This window comes from Silene latifolia, chromosome 8, assembly GCF_048544455.1.
Source record: "Silene latifolia isolate original U9 population chromosome 8, ASM4854445v1, whole genome shotgun sequence".
NCBI lineage: Eukaryota > Viridiplantae > Streptophyta > Magnoliopsida > Caryophyllales > Caryophyllaceae > Silene > Silene latifolia.
In genome coordinates, this window is record NC_133533.1 from 95,137,659 (window position 1) to 95,160,189 (window position 22,531).

General features: G+C 38.1%; 1 protein-coding gene and 1 non-coding gene across 2 annotated transcripts; both read right to left on the reverse strand.

The window, feature by feature from the left end:
* Nucleotides 1-11,083: 11,083 nt before the first annotated feature.
* LOC141597864 (small nucleolar RNA R71) lies at nt 11,084-11,190 on the reverse strand. Its single transcript, XR_012523076.1, has one exon. It is a non-coding gene; the product is annotated as a small nucleolar RNA R71 (small nucleolar RNA).
* A 6,879-nt stretch (nt 11,191-18,069) lies between these two features.
* Nucleotides 18,070-19,057, reverse strand: LOC141595540 (uncharacterized). Its single transcript, XM_074415506.1, has 3 exons — nt 18,742-19,057; nt 18,476-18,658; nt 18,070-18,419 (listed from the first exon to the last, which is right to left on the reverse strand). Exons 1-3 carry the CDS (start codon nt 19,055-19,057, stop codon nt 18,070-18,072), a joined length of 849 nt encoding a protein of 282 aa, XP_074271607.1.
* Nucleotides 19,058-22,531: the final 3,474 nt, after the last annotated feature.

The window sequence follows — 22,531 nt, forward strand, 5'->3', positions numbered from 1 at the left end:
CTGGGAGCAAAAAGGAGGAAGAATCTGTTGTTTCAGACATTGCAGGAGCTGGTTTGGGGAAAGGCGAGCCGCTTGTTGCTTCCGCTGCAAAGAAGCCGATCATTCAAAGAGGAGGTCTTGGTTGCCTGAGCTATGGAATTGATGAGGTAGTTGATGACGAGCCGGTCAAAGCCAGGGAGTCTGATTTGGATTCTGACGAGTCCGAGGAAGTCCTTGATTGGGGAGATGACGAAGTTAATCAGTTGAGCTCTCCGACTGTTGAAGCTAAGAAGGGTGCAGCTGATAAGATAAGCACCGTTGAGGCTACCTCTAGTAGCCAGAGGCCGACGAAGTGGGCCATACCTTGGCCTTTCTTGATCAACTACTAGTTGATCAAATGCTTTACAAACATTTTATTGCTTTCGAACTATTTTGTTTTTTTATTGCTTTTGTGTGGCGAGACTTCGCATTTATTTGTTTTGTTTAGGATTTTTACGCACTTTAGACTTTACTTTGGGTTTTACGCAATTTTGGGCGCGTTATTATGTGCTTGTGCAGGTATATAGACCAAATTAGCTCAAGTTATTGAGCTAATTCGAAGAAATCAGAAAGTTACAGCAGTTTTCCCAGTCGATCGACTGCCTTCCATGGTCGATCGACTTAGTTGCGCATCTCAGGAGTTTCTGTTCCTATTCACTTTGGTCGATCGACTGCCTTCTATGGTCGATCGACTGGTCTGCAGTTTCCAGGAGCTACTGTTCCTTTCACCTTGGTCGATCGACTGAGTGATGTGGTCGATCGACCAAGTTCGCCGCTGTACCTGTTCGCGATCGTTCCCCTGCTGTGTTTGATCGTTTTGCGGAATTGAGGGAGTCTTCCCTCCACTTTATTTTCCGTCTTATTTCTGATTTCTTCCATATTCTTCATTTTGCACATAATTTTACCGTCCCAAAATTGTTTTCTCGATTTTATGCGTGGTTTTTTTTGTCTTTTCAGGTACTTATTAGTAGCACTGCTGGCTACTGAAACCTCCTAGCTCACGCTGGTTTGGGGAGGTTTCCTTTGCTGCGCTTAAAGTCTTGTAAGTTCCCAATTTCCACTTCACGTCATGTTTATTTATTTCAATATACGCAAATTCCCATTTCTCTTTTCTTCATTACATGATTTTGCACAATGGGGACATTGTGCGATTTGGTTTGGGGAAGGGTTTTGCGTCGCATATCATTTGCTTGCATTCACGTTTACATTTTGTTTTGCATTATTTCATTTCTCTCATATAAATCAAAATTTCAAAAAAATTTCAAAAATTTCAAAAATTTCCTTAAAATGCACGTTTATTTTAGCATATAGGTTGAGTCGGAACGGTAGTATTTCAAGGATGATATTGGATTTTCAACTGTTTTGCCTGAGCCTTGCTTGATTAACATGTTATTAGTAGAGTCGTATAAGTGCATATCTACGAGTTTTCGTTCAATTACTTGCTGGACTTGAGACTTGACTTAGAAAATTGGCAAGCTACATCATATTTCTGAGTTTGGAGCCTATAACTGGTGACATTCATGACTAGTTCATCTAGGAATGTGAGTAGTACTCCTTATGAGACATGTTTCCTTAATTTGCATGAATATGAACTTGATCTACTTAATACCTGTATGCATTCGGTTTGTGGTTTGTTGACACATGTGGTAGAGGTTTCCCTTTTCTTATTATGCCCATAAGCTCCACACTGCCAAAAATATCCCTTTTTGTCCCATTTACTACATCCTATATTTAGCCTGTCCTTTGTCAAGCTAGTAGTTTAGTTCTTGGGATTGTTAATCGTTTTTGGTGGTATATGCTCTTTTGAGATGTTGTTGGGAAATGAAAAGGAGGAAAGGAAGAAGTACATAGAAAAGAAAAGAAGAGAAAAAAGATGAAAAAATGATTCGAAAAAGAAGAAAAAGAGTTATGTATTGTTCAAAGCAGTCGATCGACTGCCATTTATAGTCGATCGACTGGAGTTCGAAAGAAAGAAAAAGGAAAAATCAATTCGCATGATTCAGTCTTTATTATTTGGCGATTTTTGCTCCCATGTTTCATTCATATCCTATGAGGAGTTTATTGATTTAGTATTTTGGAGATTGTGAGTTTTGTGCTTGCTGTAGCACCGTTCCATTTGTTTTTGAGCAAGAAGTTGGATGTTGCCATATGGTTCCGTTTTGGTACTAGCTTGATCACCTGTACCTCCACTTTTCCATAAATGTTTTGCCTCTTCTTACCCATACCTCACATATCCATATATATACCTCGGCATGTGTCATGGTCATCTGTTTGGTTGGAATGCATATGTACGGTCATAGAGATCATTTTCATATTTTATTGCTGGCATGTCTTCATAGGTCGTAGTTAGGTGAGAGTCACTACAAAATTGATTCTTTCTATCTTACATATATTCACCTGTGCTTATGAGTGATTTGAGCGACCCGCGAGTGTCCGATTTGATAAGTCACTATGGTTGACGGTTCAGCATATTTTTAACGACTCCATAACTCGTTTGCATGATTCATACGCTAATTGATTGTTGGTTGTGCATTAAATTGGTTTAGGCTTTACAGTTGACAATTCGCTCTGAGATTGAACTCGTTCCATTAGATAATTAGATCGCGTCTAGTTCTTGCTTGGGGACAAGCAAGGGTTTGGTTTGGGGAAGTTTGATGCGTGTCTTTTATATGATGTTTTACATCTTATTTTCCACGCATTTCAGAGCTCATTCATGTAGTTTATGCTACATTTCTCCCTATTTCCGTCTACTTCCGTGTTTTGTACATTATTGCAGAAATGTGAAGAATTCAACGGAAATCAAGCTAAATCCATCCCCGAGTATCCTGCATTGCATATGACGTGAAGTATTCACCCGTGGAACGAGCTTGGTGCGCAATTCAAGGCCCAAAAGACAAATCCACGAGTTTATAAGAGTCAAGTAGCAGCTCAAGCAGTCGATCGACCACCTCCCTTAGTCGATCGACCAACCATCGGGTTTCAGAAGCTACTGTTTGCTGAAGCCCAGTCGATCGACCAGTCCTATCAGTCGATCGACCCAACTACTATTCCAGACGAGAATTAAAAGACTAAGGAAGCGCAAGCCCATAATGCTAGGTTTAGGAAATAAGAAGTTACGTTAATTGCTATATAACGTAACCTGGGATACCTAGTTTAGAATTCAGTTTTCATTCAGTTTTAATCTAAGTTTTATTCAGAAATTTTACATTAACTTTTAGTTTATTAATTAGGGTTTGGGATATTATTTTGCATTGGATTTTCGTTGTGCTTTCAATCGTTCCGTTACATACCTTCTGCAAAATTCGGTATTCCTTCTGTTCTAATTTCCAGTTTATTACTTATTTCGCATTATTAGTACTGTTTTGCTAGTTAGTACCCAAAGCCAATTATCGTTTTATCGCTTTTGTTGTCGTCTTTAAACATGAATTCAGTAATTCTTATCGTTCATATTATTGTTGTTTTTACCCTTAGCATGAGTAGCTAAATCAATTGTGCTAGGATGTAGGCGAATTGTAGCATAGGCGGCATTAGATTGAACACGGCCTGTACCCGCGTGTTGGTCGATCGACCACCCTACCCGGTCGATCGACTGACCTCGTGAGCTTTATTTCGTTTTAATTGATTTTAATGTTGTATTTAACAAATCGAATGCATGCGACTAGTTAGATAGTTAATTTATGACAAACCCATTAGATCGAAAGATAGGGTAAGTTGTTAGACCATCAATTAAATCGACTAAACTGTGCTGAGATCGAAAGATAGGTATAGTTTAGACCGTTAGTCACTTTTCAGAACGAAAGTTAGTATTAGTGATATTAGGGACCTTTAGCGAGATCGAAAGATGCTATCTGTTAAGAGTGGACCGAGAGGACCTCTTTATTTCCCGCCTCACCTGTGTTTGATTCAGACCGACTTAGTTTGCTGCCGCCGAAGCTATAATGAACCGACCATCCTAGTACCCCTTCTTTATCTGTTAAATTCGTCTTTTTAGTTTATTGTCTTTATTCATTTTTAGTCTTAGATCAAATCAAATCAACCCCCACATTTGTTACCTTAGACTTTTATTAGACAGCTAGAAATTACGTCTGCCTCCTTGTGGTTCGACCCAGTTACCACTAGCCTAGGTTAGTTTTAATAGGAATTATAAATTTTATTTTTGGTACTCACAACGACGGGTATCATAGGTCGTGTCTTAAACCGTGTAGATGAACGCGGGTTGTGGGTGTTTGAGTCTTGGCTCAGGTTGTAAGTGGTTGTAGGTGGCGTGAGGTCGGACTTGGGTTGTTCTGGGTGGTCGTTAGTGGTGATTTATAGAGTTGTTTTCAGGGTCATGTGGGTTGGTTGTTGTTTGGTGTTGCTGTCGTTGTTGTGCGCTGATGGTGTCACAGGAGGTTGTGTGGGGGTGTTGTTGGGGTGTGGGTCAGGCCGTGACCACCGTGGCTGGAGTGAGGGTGGACTACGGTGGTAATGGCAGGAGGTAGTTGGCCGTGGATAAGGGTGGTTATGGTGGTGTTGCAGGTTTAGAGGGAGTTGCGGGTTCCGGATGTTATTGCTGTAATTTGGGACTGTTTTAGGGGAGTTGTGCGAGGTGGATGGCCTGGGTGGTGGCTGGCTGAGGTGAAGGTGGTGCATCGTGGTGTAAGGTGACGGTGTTGGCTGTGGATAATGGGTGTCTACGGGTGTTGTTTTCATGGGTCGTTCACACGGGTTCAACCGTGTATTCATGAGCTTGTTGGGTAGTTTTAAAATGGGTTTATGTGGGTGTTTGACATGGGGTTTACGCATGGATTGGTTTGGGTGTGTTTATTTGTAACGGGTTTTTGATTTAATACGAGATTATAATTAACATAATTAATTAATTAATTTATAATTAATGTAATCATTGAATAAAGTATATAATTAGTAATTATAATAACTACTTGTCTAGGTGACGGAGTTGTGGGAAGCTGTGTCAATTGGATTTATATTTACTCGGATTGCGTAAATTGGAGTATTGCTGAAAAGGTAGGATAATCTACTCAACTATATTTGGTTTGCGTGTTTAATACGTGAATGTATTGAAAGGATGATTGGTGTATGATTGCTTATTTAATTAAGCTAATTGAGTGATTAACTTTGTTAATTGATTGGAGTTGTGTATATTTTATACGATTATATTGTGGAATGCTTTATGAGAATTGGACTGCCCCAGGCTTAGTCTCTGGTGGATAACGTGAGTGGTTGTTGGACTGACCCAGGCTTAGTCTCTGGTGGATAACGTGTGTGAATAATTGGAAGGCCCCAGGCTTAGTCTCTGGTGGATAACGTGGATAGTTGATGTCGAGATGTGACATGTGAACAGTTGAGATTGGAATATTGACAGTTGTGAGAGATTGGTTTTTTTAATGTAGTTTATCGTACTCAACCTCGTGGTTGACAGTGTATTAGTGAACACCTGTGATGAACCATAATGGGGAGCAGATTTGACAGGTACTAAAGATTAGCCGACTTGGGAGCATTGGGACGTGAGCTCGACTTGGACCATAGTTGCTGTCTAGATCACTTAGTTGACTTATACAATTTTATTTATGTATATTCCGCTGCGTAGTATATTGTAATGTTAAGGTTTAAATTTAATCAATTGGGAATGTAATAAAACCATTATTTCAGTTAAAGTTATTAAAGTACTTTGGTTTGTTTTAATTTGTATCATTTACCTCGGGCAACCGAGATGGTAACAGTCCTATTTATCGGGAATGTCTTGCTAAAGGCTCCTAAATAAATGGGGGTGTTACAAAGTGGTATCAGAGCAAAAACGATCCTCAGGCCTAACCAATGAATCTAATAATGAACTTAGGATGTGTCTAATAAAATGAACCCGGGTAGAAACTGTTAGGAGCCCTTTTGGCTTAGGATTAGAAGGTACCCTCACTCCGAACCCCGGCCCTTTCAGTTTTGAACTGGTTACCTTGAGAGATAATGAAGAGTGGGATAAATTAAAATGAATTTTGTTTATTTTCTTAGGAGTAATTGTTGGCTTGGATGTGCATTATTTTCGTTGATGACCAAGGTTACGGGACGTAACCTTGATTTTTTTAGGAGAGTAGGATGGATGATATAAGGATTTGATGTTAAATTGTCTTTATCATGAGCATAAGAGTAATTGTCGAATTGGTATTAATTATTTGATTGGATGATTGTAGTAGTATCATGTCTAGCAATATGCGGTTATGTGAATCCCAAAACCATGCTATTTACAAATTAAGAAATAATTAAACTTGTGAAATGAATGCTTTAGAATATATGCTAGTTGTGTGTGAAGTAGGACGACTAAGTTGTGTTACTACAAGTATAGGAGGGTGTTAATAAGGATTTATGATCTAGTAAAAAGCAATGTAGAAGCTGGGCCTTATTAGTCAGATTTTACTCCTATTTGATTTAGTTGCCATTTGACCTTTGTTTATCGTATAAGGTTGAAATATTTATGAATGATAACCCAGTGAGTTAGTTTTCCATTGTCGTTGGTCTCATGGTAAAAAGTTTTATCGTTTGAGAGAAATAAATAGTTTAGTGAGCAATGGCCAGAATGTTCCTGTACAGTAAGGTTTTCGACAAACGATTTTGTAAAATTTCTCATTTAATTTGTACTAAACATTTTTACCTAATTCCAACTCCATTGTTTAAAAGACTCAAATATGTTTTCAAATTAATAAGCCACGTTGCAAGGTGAATTTTTGACAATTAATAGTGATTTTTAGAATTTGACCTAAAACTTTGACTTTTTGCTGATGAGTTTTTTTTTCGACCCACTGAATTGTAAAAATCTTTATAAATTAATTATTCGAGATTTGGACTTAATTATTTTTCTTATGCTTTAAAAATTATTTATATTATCTGGAAAATATAAAAACTTAACGTGGAATGTAATGTTTAATTAATGGTGAATTTTGAAAGTCACAGCTTGACTTTGATTCCCGAAAACGAGAGTCTTTCCAAAAGATTAATATAAATGTCTTATAAGCCCTTAACCTGTGATAGTTGAGGGGTAGGAGTGATCATAGGAAGATCTAATAAAGGGTTATAAAAAGGATAGAATTGACCACACTTTATCTTTGTAAGTGTAGAATATTTAAAATGTTAAGCTATCTTTACTCGGGTTGGAACTTATGTTGTCTTGTTTTACTTTTATAGAACCATGCCTCCAAAGAGATATACACCTACACCCTCTACCATGTCCCAAGAGTAGATTGACCGTTTGATAGCTATGAATGAGGCTTTGACTGCGGCATTGAAGGCTAAGGGGTCGATTCAGATCCAAAGAAAATGAGTGCTAGTATTGCAAGGCACAACCCGACGAAGTATGACGGATTAGGTGAACCATCCTTAGTAGGAGATTGGCATAGGGAGTTTGATAACCTTTTGGAGTTGCTAGAATGTCCTGCGGAGATGCAAGTAGATCAAGCTGCTTACTATTTGAGGGGAAAAGCGGGTTTGTGGTAGAATCGTAGTAAGGAGGTCTTAAGGGAAGCTTGGAGGGAGAGTGATGAACCTTTTATCACTTGGAAGGGCTTTAAGGAGACTATGAGAGCTGTATTTGTGCCTGAACATATTAGGAGTAAGATAAGAGCTGAATTTGATTCTTTTAGGATGGCTGATGAGATGACAGTAGAGACTTACTATAACAGGTTTATGGAATTGTCCAAATATGTAGCTGATTTGAATTTTAGTGATGAGATGTTAGCACTCAGATTTGAAAAGGGATTAACAACCACTATTAAGAAGAGGCTTGCAGCTGGTCAGCCAAGTACCATGGATGATGTTTATCAGCGCGCTGGGCACGCGGAAAGGATTGCAGATATGTTAAGGGAAGAGAGGAGGGGGAAGGAGGAGAAAAAGGGAAAGAGTGATAAGAGAAAGGCTGAGTCTTCTAGTGAGAATTTTGGGAGTAAGAAACAATGTTTTAACCAATATCACCCTTACTTTGCTAATAGTGCACCAATGGGAGGAGTGAGTCGTGGAAGTGATGGTCGGTCGGTGGCTAGTAGAGATTTTGTGGGTAGTTGTTTCAGGTGTGGTAAATTGGGCCATAAGATCATAGATTGTAGAGTAAATTTGGGCAAGCAAGGAGGTAGCAATGGAAATGGAGGTTATGGGAGTCAAAACCAAAGGAACTACCAAACTCCAGTATAGAGTGCTCGGAGCAATAGAAATGCAGGGCAATGGAGTACCCAGAGGAGCTACAACAATAGGGAAGGCAATGGAGGTGATCAGAGTAATGGTGGGAAGACATTTGGAACAGCTAGTACAGTACAAGGGAATGGGGAGAAGGGTAACTAGTATTTATTTGAGAGGATTAGACTCTTGTCATTTATATAAGTATTAAGTTGTTAGTAGTTTTAATAAAGTAGTAGTAGTTCTGAAACTTCGGGACGAGGTGTGAGCTACAACAATACCCCGTTTGAGGCATCCTTCTCCAAGGCATTCACCTCATCATCAATTGGTAAGATAAGGTGTGAGCAGTCTAAGGTTGGCTCGTCATCGGAGATAACATGGATTCCCAAAGGGTTTCTCTTGTTGTTTGGTTTTGTTGGTGGAGGCAAAGGTAATTCCCCTTTCTTGATCATATCTTAAATGATGTGTATGAGCTAAAGCATGCTTCTGTGTCATGCCCTTTCCCGAGCTAGGAGTTGTTCTTCCAAGAGTTTGAGCCGTTTCTTAGTTTCGGTAAAAGGCGGAGTATTGTGTTCTGATGTGACTCATATTTGAGCACATTTAGTCCCCGAATTAACCTCATTGCCATACTTTTTAGCATATATTAGGGTCATTTCTTATCATTAGTTTCCCATTTTGCAAATTCTATGAGTTTTTGTGTCAATGGTAGTACAAGATTGCTAACCTGGCATTTATGAAGCTAAATGGATCGCATCTACTGACCAAGCATCCAAGAGAAGACCGATACTAGAGGCGTTACTAGATAAATAAAGTGAAATGGGAAATGATGAAACGATCCTTGCATCCCCAACACAAACCTCGCGGATTGTTAAGGAGGCAAACAAGGGAAGAGTCTTGTCCAACGATCCAAGCGTCCCAGAGCTGGATCCGAGCGTCTCCCCGATGATCTGAGCAGATCTTCTTACAGAACAGCCAGTGCATCAGGCAAGGACGAGCGGATCCTGGTGGGAGTTGCAAAGAAGATCCGCGGATGTCCCTCATTATGAGCAAAATTACTAAGTTTCTATTAGGGTCTTAATAGTCATTTATGGTCTTAATAACCCTAATCTTTTTACTTAATTTTAGAATAAATACCCCTTTGTACTACCTATATTACCATACAATCTTAATCAACTTTTAATCCTCTCTTAATTTAGTCTTAATTTAGTTGTAATACACTTTTTAATATTAATCACATCTTAATTTTTCATTGATCTCTCAATTGTTCTTCCTTTTATTTGGGTAATTAGAAGATTATTTGTGTTTATTGGAGGATTGACAACATTCTGTCAATCATCAAGTATTTATATTATTCTTTGCTTTATTATTTTGTTCATCTCCATAGGTATAATTCCTTTTTCACCCTTGTTAAATTATTGTTAATCACATCATTTATTCATCATATTTTGCTTTGTTAATATGATTGACAACCTTATTAGCATGCTAAATTTGATCATGAGTGAGTAGTTCTTTAGCTAGGGCTAATGGGGAATTAGGGGAAACAAACATGGAGACTGATCTATGCTTAATCTAATATGTCTCTTAATTAATTTGCTTGCTTGTTGTGATTTCAATATATGCACATGTTATGTTTGATGAAATGCTAGACTATGAAACCTTGCATTTTTTTACCATCCCTTATCTCTTCAATGAGGCTTGTAAGACATAAACAAAATCGAGCCTCATTAGACCATGCATAGAGTTGAATACGAAGAGACTAAGTCGACTTGTAGGTGTTGTACAGTCTAGACGACCCGGCTCCGGGACCTAAATCTTTCTAAGGATTGTAAGATATACACTAACTCGATCATATCACAACAATTAGTGCTTGCATCTAATTGAGAACATGTGTGTATGATCTATTCCCATGAATCCCCTATGAACCCATGACACCCTAGTGCCTTAATCATTTGTTTACATACCCCTTTAATTTCTATAGCTTGTTTTCATTAATTTACATCCATCTTGTTGATTAGTTTAGATTACACCTCATCTTAACCCAATTCGTGACACTCTTAGACATAGCTACTTGCAATTAAAAATCCTACGTCAATACCCGTCCCTTGAGATTCGACCTTTACTTACCTCTTTACTAAAATTAGTTTGTGAATTTATAAATATTATTTTGGTTGGTACCTTTGACAACGAGTTTGACCCGAACCAAAAAAATGGCGTCGTTGCCGGGGACGGTGTTCAATTAATTTGATTTTCCTTAATTGTTTTTAGTTGTGTCTTTCTTTACCTTGGGGAAGTCAATCTTCTCAAGGTTTTGATATTTGTTTTCGAGTTGTTCGATATTTTGCATGACTAGGAGATCACAAGGTAATTTATTACCTATTGATTTCGAGATTGAGAGGACCTTAGCCAACAATAGAAGAGTTGCTAGAGGTAATTCACGAGTTGTAGGTATTGGAGTGATTTTGGACATTCAACCAAAGAACATTGAGTTTGTCAACCCTTTTGAAAGACAAGGAGAGGATAACCCAATTCAAAATCAACCCGTAATGCCTAAATTTTCAACACATTCTGTACCAACCGAGGAGAACCTACCAAACGGTACTCCTACACCACCACATTTAACCGGTAATTTTATTGCCAAATCCGCATTCATACAATTAGTTGAGAGAAGTCAATTTTGAGGGATCCCTTTGAAGACCCTCATTCACATATGGACATTTTTTGTGACTATTGTGATGCGATTTCTCAAACCGGAATTACTCAAGACCAAATTCGATGGGGATTTTTTCCTTTTTATTTGTTCGGTACCGGAAAGTAATGGTTGAAGAGCCTAAACAAGGCTACCCTTGATATTGATTTATGGAAGAAGCTAGCACTTGCCTTCTACAAGAAATTTTATCCTCCGGGGAAGGCCAATATGTTGAGCGCCCAAATCACTGGATTCAAGCAAAGGGATGAAGAATCATTATATGAAGCATGGGAGAGATTTAAGGACATTTGTTGTTCTTGTCCACACCATGGGCTTAGTGAGTGGTTCCTTGTGCAAAAATTTTGGAACGGTTTATATGAAGACTCACGCAATGTGCTCAATATGGGATCCAATGAGATGTTTACCGAAGTTGATGACAATCAAACATCGGACAAAATCGAAGAGGTGGCGGTTCATAATTACCAATATACTAGGCCTCGAAAGGCCACTAGAGGAGGAAGGCATGAGGTAGATTCTATTACACAATGGGGTGCTCAACTAAGTGTTCATATCAACACCATCAATTTGAAGTTTGAGAAAGCCACGGCTAAGCTTGATGAAGCTTCCAAATCACCCAAACAACCTGTTAATGCTATGGTGGCATCATCCTCAAATCCAAGTGGAGTATGTGAAAGTTGTGGAACTTTGGGACATGAGCAAAGTGAATGTAGGGGAACAAATGAACAAGTGAATGCTTTCTAATTATACAAGAATGATACCCCTTATTCCAACTACTATAATGAGAATACTGAATTTCATCCAAATCTTTCAAACAAGAGCGAAAATGTTCAAAACCCCCAACCAACATACACGTCACCTCCAATGAGAAATCAAGCTCAAAGAGCCTTTTTCCACCAAAGTCAAGGATATCAAAATCAACCTTCCTACAACCAATCGAATGACCAAAGCTTTGATGTTCAAAAAGCGGTCCTCCAAATGCAAAAGAACCAACAAGAATTTTTCACCTAAATGCAAAAAGATAGCCAAGCTAAAGAAATCACCATCAACAACATACTTTCCCACACGAAAATGTTAGAGAGTCAAACGACTTAATTAATATCTTCTAGCTCTCAAAGACCAAAGGGGCAATTAACGCCTCAAGGTAATCACCATCCATTTGAGGAGTGTTACAAGATATGAGGAGTCGAAGAGGCCAATTGATGAAGATATTGTGGATGCAAGTGACAAACAAATAGTTGTGGAGAACTCTAAGGAGGAAGATCCTACTACTAATGAAGTTTCAAAGAAGAAGAATGAAGAGAAGGCTAAGGAAAAAGAGCCTATTGTGATTAGAGTTCCATTCAAGTCGTCAAGCTAAGCCTAAGTTTGATGACTAACTTGGAAAGTTCATAGAAATTGTGAAGAACTTAGAAGACTCAATTCCATTCACGGACTTGATCAATCATATTCCGGCTTATGCGAAGTACATGAAAGACATTCTTTGTAACACCCGCGAATTTTCCATTTTGACATTTATAATTTAATTAACCATCTACTGTCTTATTTATATATTAAACTATTTAATTTAATTAATTTCATTGTTAAACATGATTTTTATAAATATTATATTTTTAAAGATTAGCTTATACAAAAAAAAATATTTTGGTCGGATAATGATAATAATAATAATAATATTATTTTCCGTCTTGAGTTGAAGTGGGCTTGAGACGAAAATTTTAGTGTATATCGACTCAATTTTACATTTTGGGCCTAGTATGACTATTGGGCTCACATACTACTCATTCCTCCTCACATGAATCATGAAGGAAACCCTAACTACATCTTCTTCCTCAAAATTTCAGCACATCATATTCAAGAACTATCACCATTTTTACACATTTATCTTACAAATCTTCAAAACACCATAACTTGCTCAATTCTTGTCTGAATCAAGTGATTTTTGCGTCTATCTCTTCCTCTCATCTCCCTCCATCTTTCTAGGTAAGAAAGGAACCAACTTTCCTCCATATATAGGGCTGTCGACCCATATTATACACGTTATCATTTTCCTAGTTTCGATTCTTAGTCTTAACTTGTGTTTTCTTATGTTTAGGAGAAAGATTAGTTAACCCGAAAGTGGATTCTTGAAAGGTAGATGACTCTTTAGAATATTGAAGTGAAAAAAGGTAACGGTAATGGGTAACTCGACTTTTATGTTAAAACTGTGTGATTTATGTAGTATTAAACTGATATGATTGTTAAAATTAGTATCTTTCATGATTTGTGTTAGTTGGATGTTCAATAACATGCTTGTATGTAAATTATCACATGTTTTGATGAAAGTTCCATGCTTTATCATTTAAATCCGTAATTGTTGAATACCGTCTCAAGTATGTTCTTTTTCCGAGTTAGATTAATTCTAGGATACTAAATACTTGTTGTAAAACGATTTTAGTTGGTTTTCAAGTGTTTTGGGAGTCGATTTGGACTGTTCGAGTACTGTGTACTCCCAGGCGGTGGCCCGGCAGCCGGTACACCACCCAGTTGGGAGTGCGCTGTAAGTAGTTTTCTAATTTTAATGAGTATGTACTCCCAGCCGGTGGCCCGACAGCTGGTACACCACCCGGCTGGGAGATCGCGGATAGGTCACCGCATGTCGAATCGGGTGACGTCCATCCCGAGAGTCTGGATCTAGGTTAGACTAAGACCGTATTGTAACACCCCCATACTCCAAGTGCCTTACCAGGACCACTCAGGTATAAGGATACTACCATCTCGGTTACCCGAGGCATGATAATCATAAGACAATAACGAAACAACATTTAATAGTATAACTTTAGTTAAAAGTACAAATCAAGCCAACTCCCAAAATACGGGTACAAGTTCTCAAACCAAATGTCTAATCAACTAAATGTAAAGTTTGTTAAACGACTAAGCTACAGCGGAACTTCTATCATCTGACAGTGGCAATCCCAGCAATCCCATGTAACTCAACTCAAACCTGCTCAATTACTGCTCACCATCCCCGAATGGATCACCGCAGGTTTTACAAACAACAACACGTGGTCAGTACTAATCACACAATCTATATATATATCAACAGTACGATAAACAGATATCTCACACCATCACACACACAATCACATCAGTCCCACCAATCTCAATCACCGACTGTCCACTGGACCAGCCCTGCCAGTGCGGGACCGCAGCCGTACCCACCAAATCCCCGCTCATCATATTGAGCGATTTCCCTGTTCATTAATGTGCACATCCCCTTCCGTGGCGGGTTCCACGAAGGGCGAAACTAGGGCGTGAAGCCACTCCTGCAAGTGACTCCACTTAGCTGAGAACGCATCTCGAGAACCAGAGACAAACAATCACAATCACAACCGTCACAATAAAATTATTATATTATTCAATCAACCACAACACATCAACATCACATTATGGGACTAATACTGAGTAGGAAATTCTACCTGGAAAGCACAACTATCAGACGGTCTCAACAACTGTATCAAAAAGCCTCTTCTACAAAACCTCCTCCTATCATACAAACACATAAACACTACCAAATCACAATCTACACAAAATCCCCAAATCCCCATATTAGGGTTTAAACAACCACTACTACAATTCTAAGCTAGGAGAACGGTCACTAACCGTTCTTAAAACAACTTTCAACCGTGCTGTGGCCAAGCGTTCTCTTTGACATAAGAGAACGGTTAACACGAAGTCAAACCGGTCTCTTTGTAACTACAACGAGAACGGTTCTACACTACAACCGTGCTATTATCATATTACAAAGAGAACGGTTACATATGGACCCGTTTTCTTTGTAAAGACAGAAAAAGCGCCAATTTGGTAAAATGAAATTTGGCGCCGCGCCAGTTATTTTTTTCAAATTTGGCGCCATTATAGTATTAGAGGTTCAAGGAGAACGTGTATTGCATGAACCGTTCTCTTTGATTTTTGTTTTTTTTTTTTAAAATATTTTTTTTCGAAACCCCTACACGATTAAATCGTATAGCTTATAGGAATTCTATATATACTTGCAATTCGAAACTTCACAAAGATGTATTACGGAACAAAAACCAAGCTTTTTATTTAATTTGAATTCATGACTATAATTCCTTACAAAAATAGACAAAATCCTATCCAAGTGCAAAAGTAAATATACGTATAAATATCGAAAAAATGTATAAATAAAAATCTTTCAATCCGCATCACTTATTTCTATCCAAGTGCAAAAATAACTATACGTAAGTAACTGGTAATCATCGTCTTCATCCACCATTACTTGTCGGCTTAAAATTGAGTGTGAATTCAGCCCAAATATTTCGCACCTCGTCAATTTGCTCAACCGTATATGTCGTTGGGGCGGTTAACATGAACTGTATACATACACCCAAAACTTCACTTAATACTAGCTTGTTACGTAAAATAATTACCAAGACGGAAACAATAAAACAAAGAGATGAAAATGATTGAAATGATAAGGAAAAATACATACATTATGGGCGACATTAACATATCTTGCTTTGATAAGCTCCAACATATATCGGCAAACATAATATCCGCATAATACGGTCCCAACCGGCTGCCGAGGACACTAAATTAAAAACCACAATGAGTTGATGAGTTCTTTGCAAGTACATGATCAAAAGTACAAGAAAATGTCAGAAAATCCAAGAGAAGACGCTTTTCCAATCAAGTCTAATTCAAGGCATATAAGTTGGAAATACCAACACCTAAGAAAAAGGTTCCAAGAGAGATTTGGTATTGCAAGAGATTTGGTCATATGGAAAATGAGTGCGGATAAAAGCGAAAAATGAGACCAAGACACAAGCAAGCCAACTTCTCAAGCATGAAAAACTTCCCACAGTTAATAAATTTCCAAAGCTCTATAACCTGTACCAAAATTACCGGATAATCCATATTCCCTAATTAGGTGAGACCTTAATACCAATAATTTGTGCCCCAATTCAATGACCGAAATATGACAGCAAACCTGAGTTGAACCATTTCTACTTCACCCGAGTGACCTACACTTGGACTCAACTGATCTTAAAACATCTGAAACTCGAAAAAACTGAGTCCGCCAAAACTGAACCCGAAATAGCCAGACCAGATGACCCTAAGTTACTCAGATCAGGACTGTACTTCTTTGACCATAGTGTTGCTTCACAACTTGCACAGCAAAAGGAGTTCAATTTGAAAAAGCCTTCTGCTTACCATTATGATATCTTGTTGCTTGGATTCATGGTATGTAATGGACCTACTTTACTTTTCTTAACCGGCCTCATTACAGGCGGCAAAATGACAGCAAAATGAGACCAAGACACAGTCCAACTGTTACTATCAGAGGTGGCTAATCAATTTCAGAGAATGAATACCAGCATATTGAAGCAAAATGACAGCAAATGGATTAATAGCATTCACTGATTGACAGGCCTGATATGATTATTTCAGAGTTGAGTGCCTAGACTCAAGAAGAGGTTTATCAAAACTGGATGCTACACTGCAGAATGCCTGCATTTATACTATCTAATCATGGGCAGATGCATCAATCGAATCAAATTACCCTAAGTTACTCAGATCAGGAATTTATATATACTATCTATTCATAGGCAGATTGGAGAATGCCATTTATCAGCTGCCATACTTTGGCGAACATGACCCCTAAGACCTTTGCCCATCATCCACTCACTATGTCGATTCTTCGGAATGCCAAGTAACTCAGAATTTGATAAGTGTGTATAACAAAAAGAAAGAGCTTCATCAATGATAGCACGCTCGGCAATGCACCCTTCAGGACGATATCTATTAGACGTATAATCCTTGTATACTTTCATCAATCTTTCAAAAGGATATTGATACCTTAAGTAGACAGGTCCAAGATATTTAATCTCTCTAACCAAGTGTACAGTCAAATGAACCATGATTGTAAAAAATGAAGGAGGAAAATACATTTCGAATTGGCAAAGAGAAGTGACAATCAGATTTTGCAATTCATCTAACTCTGCAGAATCAATAACTTTGTTGCATATGGCATTGAAGAAAAAACAGAACCTAGTTATGGCATATCGAACCTTTTTAGGTAAAATGGAACGAATGGCCACTGCTAGTAACTGTTGCATCAAAACATGACAGTCGTGAGACTTTAGACCACTCAGCCTGAGATCTCGCATTGACACGAGGCTACTAATATTTGAAGAATATCCCTCAGGCACTTTAACACTATGCAAACACTCACAAAACTCTATTTTTTCCTTTTTGGAGAGTGTATGGGCAGCAGGAGGCAAATAAATCCGTACTCCCTCCTCTTGCGGGGCCAACTCCGGTCGAATTTTCATATCCATCATATCCTTCCTAGCCGCCGTGTTGTCTTTTGACTTATTTGGGACATTCAAAAGAGTGTTGATAATATTGTCACAAACATTTTTTTCAATATGCATAACATCCAAACAATGTCTTATGGAGAGTTCCCGCCAATATGGGAGTCGCTCAAAAAAAGGAGACATTTTCTTGTATCCACGAGATGCTAATTTTGAACCCTTCTTCCCATATGTAATTTTAATATCTTTCACCCTTTCATATACATCATGACCGCTTAATATCTTAGGACATGGACGATGTTCAGGTTTTCCATTGAACGGTTTTTGTTGCCTACGATAAAAATGATCTTCCTCCAAAAATCTACGGTAACCTAAGAAAGCTTGCTTTTTAGAAAGCTTCAAATAGCAAGAATCTACATCTTCCCCACACAAGGGGCATGCCTCTTTGCCATGAACAGTATGACCACAAAGATTACCGTATGCAGGAAAATCAGATATAGTGCATAATAACATAGCTTTCAAATTGAAAACACTATTTTGGTAGGCATCAAATACTTCTACCCCTTCATCCCACAATGTTCTCAAATCATCAAGAAGAGGCGCCAAGTAAACATCTAAATCATTACCCGGCTCCTTAGGACCGGAAATCAATAAGGACAACATCAAATATTTTCTTTTCATGCACACATATGGAGGTAAATTGTAAATAGCCAAGAGTACAGGCCAAGTGCTATGTTGACTACTTAAATTCCCATAAGGATTCATCCCACAAGAGAGAGTGCAAGTCGAAGATTTCTGGGTTCTTTCCCGAATTCGGGATACTTGGCATCAATGTGTTTCCACTCTAAACCATCAGCCGGGTGTCCGAATTTGCCATCATTAGGTTTTGCACTTATGCCATGTCAACAACTTTGCATCTTCCTTATTCGCAAAGAGTCTTCGCAACCTAGGTATTATTGGAAAATACCACAAAACTTTTGCTGGGATCCCCTCCTTCTTTTTATATCGCCATTCATTACAAACTGGACAATGAGACAAACTCTCATATTCCTTGCGATATAATATACAATCATTAGGACATGCATGAATCTTCACATATTTCATACCAATTCCTCTAAGTATCTTCTTTGCCGCATAGGTACGATTAGGAAGAACATTATCCTCTGGAAGCATGTCCTTCAATAATTCGAGGAGGTCAGTAAAACTTCTATCACTCCATCCATTTTTTGCTTTCAAATTATACAAAATTTAACAACAACAATTGACAATTTTGTATAATTCTTACAATTCTTATAGAGAGGCATTTCGGAGTCTTTTAACTTTTCTAATACAATTCTTGTGATGTCATCTAAATTAGTAACATCGGGATCTTCATCTTCACCTAGAATGTCATCTTTATCATCGAGATCTAGGTCAGGGTTATCTTCTTCTACATTGTCTTCACTTATCCTGTCTCTCAATATTGTTTCTAACTCATCATCATCAAACTCACAAATAAAATCATATCACAAGAATACGTATCCCAATCCGAATTATCCAATGAGCCGATACCTTTTTCCATAGGAAGAGTTTCCCAATCAATCTCAATCGCTCTTGACTGAACATCAATTTCTTCTTCCACTCTCTGTACCACTCTAGACTCCCCATGAAACCTCCAACGTCTATACTTTGGATTAAAATTATTCTTTTCTAAATGTATTTTAACTTCCGAGAAAGTCATATATTTAATATTCAGACACATATCACAAGGACATGGCATATTAGACGTGTCTTTCACATTCTTTCTAACGAATTCATAAAATTCAGCTAAACCAGCATCATATGTAGGATCACCTCTTTTCGCATCCATCATCCACGTACGATCCATATTAATCTAAATAGTAGAAGAAAGTAATAAATATTACAACGAATTTTTTTTTTAATGTACTCAGCCGTAAATACTGTGAAAAAAATAATCCCTATTAGAAAATAACGACATATTTAATAATTAAAATAATAACTATATTGTTATAATTTGTTAAAAATCAACATTTAGTTACTCAATCCTACAAAAAAATAATATAATTAACCAACAAACATTATCAATATAGTATAATGACCTCGAATGTAATTTTGGATTTCATGCAGATTTGTGAAAACTTTATATGAAAATAAATAAAGTGAAAACATGGAAGTGAAAATTAGGCTGATGGAAGAGAAAATAGCAAATAAAATTACTTCTACTGTCTTTCTGAGGTAATGGAAAGGAGACATTATCTAGCTAATTAAAGTCACTAGATTAGAATTTACACTACAGTTATAGCCAAACTACATACTGCATCTATGAAATTTGGTGGAAAAGGAGTAGCTGCAGGATGCAATTGCACCTCTGCAGGCCTGAAACTGTGGCAGAAGAAATATTCGGAAAGCCAAAATTCGACTTGCAAAGAATATCATATACCCATGTAAGGAAAGAGACAAAACATGGCTAGCTAGGTTTCAATTTTGAAGGAAGTAAGACTGAAACTGTGGTGAATGTATCCTATATTTGACTTGGTTTTGATGCAATGATGCAATAATATTTACTTACATGTGATCCAAAAAAAAATTAAAAGAAGTAAGTTGTGAAATGTCTTTAATTGAGAACCGAATTAAGGAAGTAGTGACTGAAACACATGGACGAACTCAAAGATACACTTAACTTGGTTAAAACAGAGGATGCACTATAATTGAAATACGGTTGATTACTGATTAGCAGGACAATAATATTGACCAAACTTGACCTTTTAACACGGGATGGCACTACTAACTATTGAAATACAGTTACTCTCTTCTAAGACGGAAAATATCCATTCTAATATTTAGACAGATTAAATAGCACCCTCTTAAACAGATGGGACAGACTTATTATACTCGAGAAATCAGTTAAAATTGGGAAAATTAGTGTACTATATTTGTATGAATTACAACAAAATAGGAAAGGAATACTCATTCAACTCATAAAGACGGAATAATTGATACTATGCAGGGACAACGAACAGCAGGGCTCGCTTTCGATAGCGGCAGTGTAACAACTAGCAATCATAATCCACTTAAGTACAATCATATCATCACCAAATACTAAAAGAATCACATCAACATACATTAAACTAACATTATTGTAGTATTATCATAAAAACTTAACATTATTGTAATTCTGTAAAAAAAAATGGGCATACCAGTGGCAACAATAATCAGCAACGATGAAAGCAAGTGGGCAAGGTGGTCGACGGTGAAGAGCGAACGCGGAATTGGCAGATTATAAGGAAGAAATTGAGAGTGGCGGTTGGAATGACGGCAAGACGAGAGAGTTTTTTTTCTTTTTTTGAGGGGAAGACAGCAGCTCCTTATTTGGGTTTACGTGGAAGACGGGCCTGTCTTTTACTTCTAGTCCGGTTTTGTCATTGGGCCGTTCTCTTTGTTGTATCAATGAGAACGGTTTCTTGACTTAACCGTTCTCTTTATAATATTAAGACGGTTGGTCAAACTAACCGTTCTCGTTGTTAATCTACCAGCACGGTTGGAATCAATCACCGTTCTCTTGTGAAGTCATATTTGCGCGCCCATAACAAAAATAAGCAAGAGAACGGTTCCGTTATCGACCGTTCTTTAAGTGGCGTTCTTATAGCTTAGAATTGTAGTAGTGAACTTAAAGGAAATACTATAAAAACGGTACATAGGTCTTACCCTCGACGCATGGATCTCAACGGTATAACGAAAGATGAAATCCGACCTTCCAAACTCCGGGATTTGCTAACAATGCGATTAAAGTGAAGAACGTACTTTGCTTTCTCTCTTGACAGTAATTTAGGTTTTGAAAAGTGTTTAGAACAATGACGGAAAAGATTATATACCTTAATCGCATAATTAACAAAACCCGAGAAATAACTCCCCGTAAACCGGTTACTCGATCGAGTATCTTAGTTACTCGATCGAGTACCCAACAGGTCAGAAACTATTCTAAAACGCAACTCACCCTTACTCGACAGAGTAAGGCCTACTCGATAGAGTACCCAGAGACTCATAGATACGGAGTATTACAGTCTTCCCTCCTTAAAAAGAACTTCGTCTCCGAAGTTCAAACCACCACAAAACAAGGATACAACCACAACACCTCCGACTCAACAACCAAAACAAAACTCGACATAAAACATGTTACTAACCCAAACTCATCCCGACAAACATACCGACACAACATACAAAAGGGTACAAAAACTCTTAAAAACTCTTCGCGATCATCTCATACCCCCCTAAAAGAAACAAGGTTACGTCCCCGTAACCATACGTACCTGATCAAAAAGGAAAGGGTAACGCTCTTTCATGGCCTCATCTGGCTCCCATGTAGCTTCCTCGGTCTCGTGGTTAGACCAAAGGATCTTAAGCAAAACTGTCTCACCACTCCTAGTCTTCCTAACCTTTCGATCAAGAATCTTCTTAGGCACCTCAAGATATGATAAGTACTCTTCTAGCTCTAAGCTCTCTGCCTCTAACACATGTGACGGATCACTCACATACTTCCGCAGCTGCGATACATGAAACACATTATGCACTCTCTCTAACGCAGCTGGTAAAGCCAGACGATATGCAACTTCCCCAACTCGCTCTAAGATCTCATAAGGCCCGATAAACTTCTGACTTAGCTTGCCTTTCTTCCCAAATCTCATTACCCCACGCATAGGAGACACTTTCAGAAGAACCTTGTCCCCAACCTGAAACTCTATATCTCGGCGATGTAGATCTGCATAACTCTTTTGCCTATCCTGAGCTGCTCTCATCCGTTCCCTGATCGTCTTAATCTGTTCAACCATCTCATGTACCATCTCTGGTCCTAAAACCACTGCCTCGGCACTATCGTCCCAACAAATCGGACTCCTACATCTCCTCCCATACAAAGCCTCAAACGGTGCCATACCAATACTAGTGTGGTAGCTGTTGTTGTAAGAAAACTCTATCAAATCCAACCTCTGTTCCCAGCTACCACCAAAGTCCATCACACAAGCTCGTAACATATCCTCAAGAGTTTTGATCGTTCTCTCTGTCTGTCCGTCTGTCGCAGGATGAAATGATGTACTCTTCTTCAAAGTTGTTCCCAACGATTCCTGCAACTCTTTCCAAAACCTTGATATAAATATCGCATCTCTGTCAGACACTATGTCCTTAGGGACTCCATGTAACTTAAGCACGTTCTTTCGATAGGCCATAGCCAATTGTGCTTTAGTCCTTGTATCTTTCATTGGAACAAAGTGAGCTGACTTTGTCAGTCGATCCACTATTACCCAAATCATGTTGTTACCCTATTGACTCTTTGTCAAACCCACGATAA